This window comes from Amblyraja radiata, chromosome 25, assembly GCF_010909765.2.
Source record: "Amblyraja radiata isolate CabotCenter1 chromosome 25, sAmbRad1.1.pri, whole genome shotgun sequence".
NCBI lineage: Eukaryota > Metazoa > Chordata > Chondrichthyes > Rajiformes > Rajidae > Amblyraja > Amblyraja radiata.
In genome coordinates, this window is record NC_045980.1 from 31,442,246 (window position 1) to 31,455,063 (window position 12,818).

At 44.3% G+C, this 12,818-nt stretch overlaps 1 protein-coding gene across 3 annotated transcripts in view; it reads right to left on the reverse strand.

Annotated features, from left to right (window-relative positions):
* The window catches only part of LOC116987584 (rabphilin-3A-like), a 124,405-nt gene that overhangs the window by 48,948 nt on the left and 62,639 nt on the right, over positions 1 to 12,818 (reverse strand). For all 3 annotated transcript variants that reach the window (XM_033043738.1, XM_033043739.1, XM_033043737.1), the window contains one exon: positions 2,934 to 3,017. In XM_033043738.1, coding sequence (XP_032899629.1) covers positions 2,934 to 3,017 — 84 coding nt within the window. The remainder of the gene's footprint in view (positions 1 to 2,933; positions 3,018 to 12,818) is intronic.

Here is a 12,818-nt window from a genome sequence, read left to right on the forward strand (position 1 = left end):
AGCTTGTTGAGCCCACAGATCTATCCATGCCCTGTATCATGAGGTTCAAAACTAAATTTTAAAATCGATGATTTATCACTGTACTGGGGGGTAATGAATATATCTTCACACACACAACAAAAGAACAAGAGAGGTAAGCATTAAAATTTCATTACACAGTAGCATATGTCAAATCGCGAAGCTCATTCAATTTTAAATTTATAGAGGCAAGGACTGTGCTTTAAAAGTTCCCTTGATAGGCAGTAATAAGATTTATCTCATAAATATCTGCAACATCGACTCGCCCCTAATGGCCTCGGGGGATCCTAGGATGTGCTGGAATTTTTATTTCATTTAAATCTAATTCAAGTCTCCAAGGCTGCCTGATACCAAAGAACCGAGCATTGTTACTACGTGTGCCAAGTCTTCGGTGTGATGTTTTGATGTTCTTTGGAAATGACAGGGAAGGCTCTACTGTTTGATGATCCAAGCTGGCTACATGCTGATGGGACCGTGCTGATCCGAGGGATCAGGTGTTTGCAGTGTCTGAACATAACACAAGTTCAATTATAAAGACCCTCGGCATGAGCCACATCCGCGAATGGTATGTTAGCATTCATAGCAAAAGGATTTGAGTATAGGAGCAGGGAGGTTCTACTGCAGTTGTACAGGGTCTTGGTGAGACCACACCTGGAGTATTGCGTACAGTTTTGGGCTCCTAATCTGAGGAAAGACATTCTTGCCATAGAGGGAGTACAGAGAAGGTTCACCAGACTGATTCCTGGGATGTCAGGACCTTCATATGAAGAAAGGCTGGATAGACTCGGTTTGTACTCGCTGGAATTTAGAAGATTGAGGGGGGATCTTATAGAAACTTACAAAATTCTTAAGGGGTTGGACAGGCTAGATGCAGGAAGATTGTTCCCAATGTTGGGGAAGTCCAGAACAAGGGGTCACAGTTTAAGGATAAGGGGGAAATCATTTAGGACCGAGATGAGGAAAGCTTTTTTCACACAGAGAGTGGTGAATCTCTGGAATTCTCTGCCGCAGAAGGTAGTTGAGGCCAGTTCATTGGCTATATTTAAGAGGGAGTTAGATGTGGCCCTTGTGGCTAAAGGGATCAGGGTGTATGGAGAGAAGGCAGGTACAGGATACTGAGTTGGATGATCAGCCATGATCATATTGAATGGTGGTGCAGGCTCGAAGGGCCGAATGGCCTACTCCTGCACCTATTTTCTATGTTTCTATCCTTAAAGGGCCACCCAGAATTAAGGCCAATGTGTGCTTGTGTGTGCGGAATCATCTTCACCTTTTGGAAGGTCACAGCAGGCGACACGGTCACAGCAGGCGACACAGTCCAGCCCTCCAATCTGAGAGGGACGAATGGTAAGACTCTCCCTCTAGCCCTCTGAACCGCTACCCATTGAGTGCCCACCGTGACCCAGGAGAAAACAAGGTGAACCATGGGCGGCAAGGTGGCGCAGCAGTACAGTTGCTGCCTAATAGTGCCAGAGACATGGGTTTGGCCCTGACTATGGGTGCTGTCTGTACGGAGTTTACACGTTCTCCCTGTGACCGCGTGGTTGTTCTCTGGGTGCTCAGAGCATTCTGTTTTAGTTTACAGATACAGCGTGGAAACGAACCCTTCAGCTCACTGAGTCTGCGCCAACCAGCAATCACCCAGAACACTAGTTCGATCGTAAACACTAGGGACAATTTGCAGAAGCCAATTAACCTACAAACTTGCACGTCTTTGGAATGTGGGAAGAAACTGAAACACCCAATTGGGAAACCTACACGGTCACACTGAGAATGTACAAACTCTGTGAAGACAGCACCTGTTGTCAGGATCGAACCAGGGTATCTGGCGCTGTAAGGCAGCAACTCTACCGCTGCGCCACTGTGCCGCCTAAAGGGTTTTCCATCAACCTTGCAGGCACTGCATTCCTGTTCACCTCTGCTCATTGTGCAAAATTGTTTTTACTCCTGTAATCCTACTTCCTTTAAACCTATGTGCCTTGGTTTCAGATCTCTTTGCTGTTTAGTCTGTCTCACGTAATTAAATACATCTAGATTAATGCTTCCCCCAGCTTCCTGTTCCAAAGACCACAATCTTTGTTTAACCAATTACTCCTCATAACTAAAGTTTCCCAGCTTTGATAATATGTGTCCTAAATCTCCCCTTTCCACTTTCTTGTGATATTATATTCTTCTTAGATTGTGGTGATCAGAATTATACTAGGTATTTTATACATTATACTGTGGTCTGGTAATTTATACATTTCCTGCATGACTGTTCTGCTCGCACTTTATTCCAGTGTACAAAGGCAAATAACCAGTGAGCTTTTTGAACTTCTTCATCTATCCTCAAGGATCTGTGCAGGAACCCACTTCAAAGATCCCTCTGTTTCTCTCAGCTTCTCAATGACGTGATATTATTTATGTGTTGTAGAAACAAGGAACTGCAGATGCTGGTTTACAAATTAAAACACTGAGTGCTGCGTGGCTCAGCAGGTCACGGAGCATCTCAGGAGAACACGGATAGGTGACGTTTTGAAGATAGACACAAAATGCTGGAGTAACGGCTCAGGCAGCTTCTCTGGAGGAAAGGAATAGGTGACGTTTTGGGTCGGAACCTTTCTACAGACTGAAAGATAGAGAAGACCAGAACAAAACAGGGCTGGCAACAGATGACCTCAGGAAGGATGTAGCCTATAATAGCCCATTGCTGGCTGGGGAAGATGTACTAACGATAGGGATACTAAGGTGTGGGAGTGGGGGAGGGAGGGAGGAAAGGAATGCAGGACTTGCTTGAAATTAGAGAAATCAATGTTCATACCGCTGGATTGTAAACTGCCCAAGCAAAATATGAGGTGCTATTCCTCCAGTTTGCATGTGCCCTCCCTCTGACAGTAGCGGAGGCCCAGGACAGAAAGGTCCACACAGGAGCTTACCTCTCGTTGTTCGCTGCAAATCTTGCACAGCCAGATGGATCGGGGTCGGCTGGGTGTTTCAATTCCACATTTGGTGCAAACGTTCTGGAAGTGAAGAAGAGAAAGGATTAGTGAGATCATTGTAGTTAACTCGAAGCTCGGCTCTCTGGACTCACTTCTGCCTTTGAACGAATAAAGTCAACAAGTGTAATTTATGTGGCAAAGATTACCAATAACTTCACCAGAGGGTTTAACAGGCAGGCATCATATTGCCCCACAGGTGATTTACTTTAGAGATACAGTGCGGAAACAGGTCCTTCGGACCATCGAATCCGTCCCATCCAGCAATTACCCTGTATACTAAACTACACACGTTAGGAACAATTATACAACTGACTGAAGCCGATTAACTTAAAAGGTCTTAAAAGGATTAACTTAAGAAGGGTTCTGACCCAAAACGTCACCCGTCCTTTTTCTCCAGAGATGCTGCCTGACCCACTGAGTTACTCCAGCATTTAGTGTCCTAAACGATCACCTGCAGTTTCTTTCTACACATAACCTACAAACCTGTACATCTTTGTAGTGTGGGAGGAAACTGGAGCATCTGGAGAAAACCCACGTGGACAAAGTGAGAACGTACATACATTGTACAGACGACACCTGTAGTCAGGATCGAACCCGGTCTCTGGCGCTGCAAAGTAGCAACTCTATCGCTACGCCACTGTGACGCCCTCGGGAGATGTTTATTCATTTTGGGGATGTGGCCATCACATACATGCATTTGTTGACTAAACCTAATCAAGCTGCCATCTTGAACTGCTGCAGTCCTTCTGGAGTCAGCGTCATAAAGCACAAAACCAGGCCCTTTGGCCCATCCTGACCATCAGGTCTGGCCTTAGGATGTGCGGGGCCCAATTGGGAACAATTTTGGTGGGCCCCAGGTTCCCAGCCAAGGTGTGTCAGCCCAGTTATTTAGTATATATTATGAAATTGTACATTAGGTGCGATGGATTCTACACTGTGTGAATCTCTCCTGCTCCCTCCAGTTTGACTGTCAGTAGCTCCGCTGGCTTCCAACATTTACCGTAGCTGCTAATTACCATTAAACTGCATTATGTGATTGTTCACAATGCCCTTGGAGACAGCAGCTGATTGGACGGGAGGAGACCTATTTGTTGAATGGACGGGAATTTTAAAGCAAGCTGGTTGGTGATTGGATGCAACCCCCTTAGAGACAGCGATTGATTGGCCGCCAAATAAAATTGTCAAATCTGTAACAGAAATCGCTGGTCGGTGCGAACTCAGTAGACTATCTGGTTGTATCTCCAAACTAAACAGTATAACATGCAGGTACATTCATTTAAAATTAAATTCAGTGATTATTTCACATGATTTCTTACTGTGTATAGCTCAATATCTTACCAATTTCTGTTTAACACGTTTGGTCTGCCGTGAGCATTTTTCTCTCCCAAAACAGTTCATATCTAGCAAACCGATCAACGAACCAGACAGCAGTTGGACGCAGTCATAGAAACATAGAAAATATGTGCAGGAGTAGGCCATTCGGCCCTTTGAGCTTGCACAGCCATTCAATATGATCATGGCTGATCATCCAACTCAGTATCCTGTACCTGCTTTCTCTCCATACCCCCTGATTCCTTTAGTCACAAGGGCCACATCTAACTCCCTCTTAAATATAGCCAACGAACTGGCCTCAACTACATTCTGTGGCAGAGAATTCCAGAGATTCACCACTCTCTGTGTAAAAAATGTTTTTCTCATCTCAGTCCTAAAAGATTTCCCCCTTATCCTTAAACTGTGACCCCTTGTTCTGGTGTGTAACAATTGGTTCTACCAAGTAGTCAATGTCCATTCTTTATTGCCATCTGGCGGCTCAAGGCAGTATCGCTGCCTGTTTCTCATCTCAGTCCTAAACGATTTCCCCTTTATCCTTAAACTGTGACCCCTTGTTCTGGACTTCCCCAACATCGGGAACAATCTTCCTGCATCTAGCCTGTCCAACTCCTTAAGAATTTTGTGCGTTTCTATAAGATCCCCCCTCAATCTTCTAAATTTTAGCGAGTACAAGCCGAGTCTATCCAGTCTTTCTTCATATGAAAGTCCTGACATCCCAGGAATCAGTCTGGTGAACCTTCTCTGTACTCCCTCTATGGCAAGAATGTCCTTCCTCAGATTAGGAGCCCAAAACTGTACGCAATACTCCAGGTGTGGTCTCACCAAGATCCTGTACAATTGCAGTAGAACCTCCCTGTTCCTATACTCAAATCCTTTTGCTATGAATGCTAACATACCAATCGGTTTCTTCACGGCCTGCTGCGCCTGCGTGCCTACTTTCAATGACTGGTGTACCATGACACCCAGGTCTCGTTGCATCTCCCCTTTTCCTAATCGGCCACCATTCAGATAATAGTCTACTTTCCTGTTTTTGCCACCAAAGTGGGTAACCTCACATTTATCCACATTATACTGCATCTGCCATGCATTTGCCCACTCACCCAGCCTATACGTCACCTTGTAGCCTCCTAGTTTAGAGGGGTTTAAACGGTTTAGAGATGTTTAGAGGGCTTCAGATGGGTTTAGAAGTGTTATAGAGGGGAAATAGGGGGGAATAGAGGGGGTTTAGAGGTGTTTAGAGGGGCCCAGAGGGGTCCAGAGGGGTTTAGAGACGTTATAAGCCCCCCGTGAGAAATAGTATTTCTCTGAAATTGAAGATAGACATAAAGCTGGAGTAACTCAGCAGGCCAGGCAGCGCAGCGACTCTGGAGAGAAGACCCTTCTTCAGACTGAATTGAACTCTCGTCGGTGAGAGTACTTGTGATTGTCTGAAGAAGGGTCTCGACCAGAAACGCAACCCTCTCCCCAGAGCCGCTGCCCGTCCCGCTGAACCACCTTCAACTTTAGAGCCAAACAAAAAACACAGAGTGCTGGAGGAACTCAGCGGTCAAGGCGGCTGCCTCACCCGCTGGGTTTCTCCAGCATTTTTGTCTACCGCTAAACGTCAATGATTCCGGGAATGCCGAGGCAACAGGGTGAGAGAGCTAGAGAGAGACGAGATGGGGAGCGGGAGAGAGAGCGAGAGAGAGGGAGGGAGGGAGAGAGCAAAAGACAGAGAGACACAACGTGGGTCGGTAGGTGAATGACTAACCTGCACACCAGGAAGAAGCCCCTTCTCGCGGTCCGGGGCCCTCACTCATGATGGTGAGTTTAAAGAAATTCTCAATGTGTCATCGATCTACATTCCTCAGTAAATGTAATTGTGTTTTAAACAAGTATTATTGACGCCGCGTGAATTTTATTCAAAGGAACATGGCGTCATTAATACTCATTAAAAACACAATAACATTTACTGAGGAATGTGGATGGATGCAGATTGATATAACAACTTGTTAACTACTTCATGTTAAGAAGTGCTAACAGTACTAGTTAACAAATCGTTTGTGTCTGATGGCCGTGCAGCAGTTGTTATACATGTTCGTTTAAAAAAAAAATCCGGATGGCGAATTAAAAAAAAATCTTTATTTAACAAAGAGAATTCGTATTTCCGTACGAAATACGGAACATTAGTGCGGGGCCCCCATTAGGCGCTGGGCCCAATTGGGGGCAATCGGTCAAATCGGCTTAAGGCCGGCCCTGCTGACCATGCCGACCATCAAGTACCTATCTATACTAAGTCCAATCACCACCATTTGGTCCACAGACATCTGAGCATTGGCGATTCTCAAGATAGTGCCGGAGAGAGGCGACAAAAGAGCACGTATACTCTCGCTCTGTCTGGGCCTCTGCTCCTGTGAATTTACTGCAAGATTTTCATTGTACCCGTAGCTCACTGATTTGAGCACATGATAATTAACTCCACTTGATCAACCTGAATAGATTAAAGTGCTTCTCCAGATATTTGTTAAATATTGTTAGTCACAACCTTTGCCACACATTCCACCATATCTGGGTGAAAAATGACTTCCTCAGATTCCTCTAATGCTTTTTCCCTATATTTATGTCCTCTAGTTTTAGACATTTTATTAGTTGTAGACACTTTTTGGTGAAGGAATCTGAGCATGAGGAAGAAGGATTTTTAGACCAAGAGATGATGAAGGACCAGAACTATATTTCCAACAGGACATGAAGTGCTGGAGTAACTCAGCGGGTCAGGCAGCATCTGTTGAGGACATGGACAGGTGACTCCCTTACAACTATCTACTTACAAACTATTCCCCATAGCTGCTTTGGTGAGATACTGGAACCCACTGAATCAATAGTCTATTAGACCACCCACAGGGACCCAGGTGCCAGCAGGCAGTCATTACAGTCCGCTGACTGGATAGCACGCAACTAAAAGCTTTTCACTGTACCTCGGTAGACGTGACAATAGAAACTAAACTAGTTTGTTTTGTTTATTATTGTCACACTTTACTAAAAGCTTTTCCTGGTATCTCAATAACTGTGACAATAATAAACTAAACTAACTAGTTTAACTAGTTTAGTTTAGTTTGGTTTATTATTGTCACATGTACCAAGGTACAGTGAAAAGCTTTTTGTTGCGTGCTCTCCAGTCAGTGATCCAATACTATACATGATTACAATCAAGCCGTCCACAGTGTACAGGTACAGGATAGAGGGTATCACGTTCAGTGCAAAATAAGCTCCAGTAAAGTCAGATTAATAGTTCGAAGATGGGACCCCAGCACCATGTAGGGTGGTCCTAACCCACACAGGGTGGGCAGAAGCAACTAGTCTTAACTGTACCATCAAACGTGGATTTGTTGTTTAATGGAGATTGAGAAATGAAACCATCCTCCAATCCTCTCCACATCCATGATCACATTCCCACCCACCTCCCCACTCTAAGCTAAGAAGTCAATTGAGAATAGGTCTGAGCTAACTTCATCCAGTACAATAACCTGCCCAGATCCTCTGACAAAGATCCACTTTGACAAATATCCTCTTTGTCGAGCAGAGGGATCTTGGAGTGTGAGCACATAAGGTGGTCAAGAAGGCTCTCAACACATCAGCCTTCATCAGTCAAGGTATTAAGTATAGAAGTTGCAATATTATGTTACTGTTATACAAGACCTTGATAAGGCTACAATTGCAGTATTGTGTCCAGTTTTTGGTCACCTTACTACAGGAAAGATGTTGTTAAGGGAGAGGGTTCAGTCTGAAGAAGGGTCCTAACCCGAAATGTTACCCAATCACTCCCTGTCCCGCTGAGCTACTCCAGCATTTTGTGTCTACCTTCTATTTAAACCAGCATCTGCAGTTCTTTCCTTCACAAAGATGTTCTAAAGCTGGAAAGAGTAGAGATTTACAAGGATGTTGCTAGGGCTTGAGGTCCTAAGCTATAGGGAGAGGTTGGGCAGGCTAGGACTTTATTCCTTGGAGTGAGAGGGGTGATCTTATAGAGGTGTGTAAGATCATGAGGAAAATAAATAGAGTAGACGCAATGTCTTTTACTGAGAGTAGAAGAATCAAGAAGCAGAGGACATAGGTTTAAGGTAAATTCCCGGGATTGCGGGACTGTCATATGCTGAGAGAATGGAGTGGCTGGGCTTGTATACTCTGGAATTTAGAAGGATGAGAGGGCATCTTATTATTATTAAAGCTTTATTTCAGACACAGGTCCATATAACACATCAAACAGTACAAAGAATTACAAAGATACATTAAAAAATTGCATATTAGCCTAAAATATATATAAGCTATTGCACCAATGCCGTCTTAGCCTAGAAGTGAATCTATAGCAGCTTTTCAGAGGGCTGACTAGGGCTTCAATTATGTGGTTCTCTGATTTGTCCAGGCGACACATAAAACTAAACATCAGCTGTCTTAAGAGTGCCTCACAGGTTGGCACTCTAGTGGACACAAACAATTGACTGGCACTATGCCACCTAGGGACACGAAGTAGCAACCTCATTGCATCATTGTATGCAACCTTAAGCCTCTGCATACTCTTTTTCTTATAATTAGACCACAATTGAGCAGTATATAACGGTGTGATGTAGGTTCTCAACAGGGAACACTTCACAGAATCAGAGCACATATAAAACTTCCTTATAAGCATGTTGGCTTGAAGATAAATTTTACAGCGCTGTCGGTAGAGGTCTTTGTCATCCTTCCAGTCATCAGATATGACATGACCTAAGTATTTAATTTCCTCACACACAGCAAGAGGACTGTCTGACAAATAAAAGGTAGGAAAAGTTGATCCCTGTCCTCAGTGCTTCTAATTACCATTATGCGGCTTTTCTTAGCGTTATACTTAATGTCATAATCAAGGCCATACTGAGAGCACACCTTCAGCATCTGCTGCAGCCCAGCACAAATGGACAGAGCAGGACCAGGTCATCTGCATACATCAGATGATTAACAATAGTGTTGCCCACAAGACAGCCAGTTTTTAGCCTATTTAACTGATTTGACAATTCGTCCATATAAACATTAAATAAAATAGGAGACAAAATTCCTCCTTGCCGCACTCCGTTACTAACACAGAATGGAGCAGATACAACATTGTCCCATTTAACGTAAAACGTTTGATGGGCATACCAGAACACTAAGATTCTCACTAAGAATTTAGGGGCACCTCTATTTAGCAATTTTACAAACAAGTGTTCATGGTTAATTCTATCAAATGCCTTGGACGCATCAATAAAACATAGGAATACAGATGAATTCAGGCTTGTGTACCTGAACACAATCTCTTTAACAGCATAGATACACAGGTCAGTTCCATGTTTTCTTTTGAACCCAAACTGATTGTCAGTAGTAAGGACATACATTTCTAGCTTTGTCAGCAGTATTCTCTCCAGTACTTTAGATAAGATACTGGCTAGTGCAATAGGTCGGTAATTATCAATACTGTTGAGCCTACCAGCCTTATCTTTAATCACAGGCACTAGCATTACAGACATAATATCATTTCGCAAGACACCATGAACCAGACAGCCATTAAAGTACATGGAAAGCAAAGGGCAGAGCTTATAGCTGGCATAATTTAGATGTTCTGCAGTAATGCAGTCCATACCACAGGCTTTGTTGTTATCCAACATGTTAATGGCATCATATACATCAGCTGCCCTAACTACCATATCTACAGAGAGATCAATAAGTTCATGATTGATTCTAACTGGGTTACTTTTAACACAGTTAAAAAGGTTACAGTAGTGCTCACGCCAACTCTCAGCTATTGAAACATATAAGATTATTAAGGGTTTGGACACACTAAAGGCAGGAAACATGTTCCCGATGTTAGGGGAGTCAGAACCAGTGGTCACAGTTTAAGAATAAGGGGTAAGCCATTTAGAATGGAGACGAGGAAACACTTTTTCTCACAGAGAGTTGTGAGTCTGTGGAATTCTCTGCCTCAAGAGGGCGGTGGAGGCCGGTTCTCTGGATACTTTCAAGAGAGAGCTAGATAGGGCTCTTAAAGATAGCAGAGTCAGGGAATATGGGGAGAAGGCAGGAACGGGGTACTGATTGGGGATGATCAGCCATGATCACATTGAATGGCGGTGCTGGCTCGAAGGGCCGAATGGCCTACTCCTGCACCTATTGTCTATTGTAAAAGGGGAAATATTTAATCGGAACCTGTGGGGCAACTTTTTCACACAAAGGGTGGTGGGTATATGGAACAAGCTGCCAGAGGGGGTAGTTGAGGCAAGTACTATATCATCATTTAAAATACATTGGCAGGTGCATGGATAGGGAAGGTTTAGAGGGAAAGGAGCCAAATGCGGGCTGTGCGATCGTGTAGATGGGGCAATTTGGTCTGAAGGGCCATAGTCCGGGCTATATGACTATGACTCTATTATAAATGTTGATAACATTAGGAGGGGTGCGGTTAGCATAGATGGTCATAGCTTTTATTTTCCAGGGCAGGAGAGTCTAGAACTAGAGGGCACAAGTTTAAGGTGAGAGGGGAGAAATGTAAAGGAGATTTGAGGAGTATTTTTTTTCACTTATGTGGTAGTGATTATTTGGAAAGAGCTGCCAGAGGAGTTGGTAGAGGCAGGTACAAGATGTTTTGGCAGAAAACATCTCTGACAGGAGTGGGAGTACTGAAATGAGCAGTGCAGGGACATGTCAGTCTGCACTCAATGCCTAGTGGAATGTACTGGGAACATTTAATTTCTCTCATCCTGCTATTTTTAACAGTCTGGCAACACACTGAGTTAGATCACTGTGTTATTATACCGAAGTTGTGAACCTGTTTATTGCCTGTGCTAAAACAGCAGGGCCAGGAATTTAACAAACATTCGCAAGTCCCCTAAAAATAACACCTAGTGAAAAATTCACCGACGGCATCTCCCTTGCAGAAAGACTCACCGAGGTCTTTGCTTCAGTCTGGCTCAGAATCGCGGAAAGTAGAGATCATTTTAAAGATAGTGTAAGGATTGTGAGAGTAGTGCTTTCATCCAGATATATTAGTTTAGTTTAGTTTATTATAAGCGAGTTCGGTATTCCTACTGCGCATGCCCATGTCAAAGGTCACTATGCATAAACAGCCCTGGAAAGCAGTGGAGCAGTGAAGCATTGGACCTTAATTTCTTCCGTGATTTCCAGCTTTGATTCTTCTAGATAAGAAAATACAGCTTTCAAACTATGAAATAGTTGTATTTATGGTTCCTTTATTAAAAGCTAAGATTATTTTGTCGTTTTTATTGCTTTATTGTGCTGTGATGAGTTAGCGAGATTGTGCTCGTCCGTGTTCGGTGTCGGGCCCGGGTCTGTTGAATTGCTGCTGGGTGGTCCCCGTCCCCTCACAGGTGTCTCATCCCTGTCCGGGTGCAGCCGGACGTGTCGGGCCGGGCTTGCAACGGCGCGGGGAGGAGGCTGAGTTGCTGCAGCGTTTTGTGTGTATGGCTGGTGCTCAGTTTTCGTCGGCGCTGGAGGGGGTTGGCCACTGGAGTTGCCGCTTCTTCTCCGTGCTGGCTGTGGACCTGGGGCTGCTAGTTCTGTCGGTTGGCCTGGCGGGAGTTGAGCTGGGGTTCAGATGCTTAGTGCAGCCAATGCCAAGGCTCTGTGGGGGATCACTACAGTCTAGGGCTCTTGCACTGCTAGACATTAGGGAGCAGGGTGAGGTGGAGATGCCCCTCAAACAAGGTAAGGGATACCACTCCTGGAGGCCACAAGTATAATGACAGTTTTTGTGAACACTGCCAAATACAACGTTAATAAATGTACTATATGTATAGCTGCTGAGAATGTTGGAAGAGTTTTTGCACAGTTCTTATTTTGTAGAGTTGCTGTCTTACAGTGCCAGCGACCTGAGTTAGATCCTGAATGCAGTTGCTGTCTGTACGGAGTTTGTATGTTCTCCATGTGACCACGTGTTTTCTCTCCGGGTGCTCTGGTTTCCTCCCACTCTTCAAAGACATACAGGTTTGTAGGTTAATTGGCTTTGGTACAAATTGTAATTTGTCACTAGTGTGTGTAGGATGGTGCTGGTGTATGGTCGGCAAGGTCGGTGGGCTGAAGGGCCTGTTTCCGTGCTGTATCTCTAAACTAAAGTTTAGTTTAGAGATACAGCACGGAAAAAGGGGGGTTGATGGAACCTTACAGAGGAGTACAATATTATAAGGATCGTAGAGAGAGTTAATAGCTGTAAACTCTTCCCCACAACAGAGGACTGAGTTTGTAGCTAAGGATTAAGAGGTCTAGAGACCTTCATAAGGAAGAATATTTCCATTCAGAGGGTGGCTGGACATCCCTGAAGATTAGCGAGTATAGTGAAGGGGGAGAAGGTCATAGACAAATTCCACCTGGGTGGCGCCAGCAATGGCTGCCTCGCCAACAGTCTGTCTGTCCCTTTCTTCTTTGTGTTTTAATAGTATTTGTTAAAAGTATGTTTTTAGCTTGTTTTATGTGGGGGGTGGGGGAGGGGGTTGG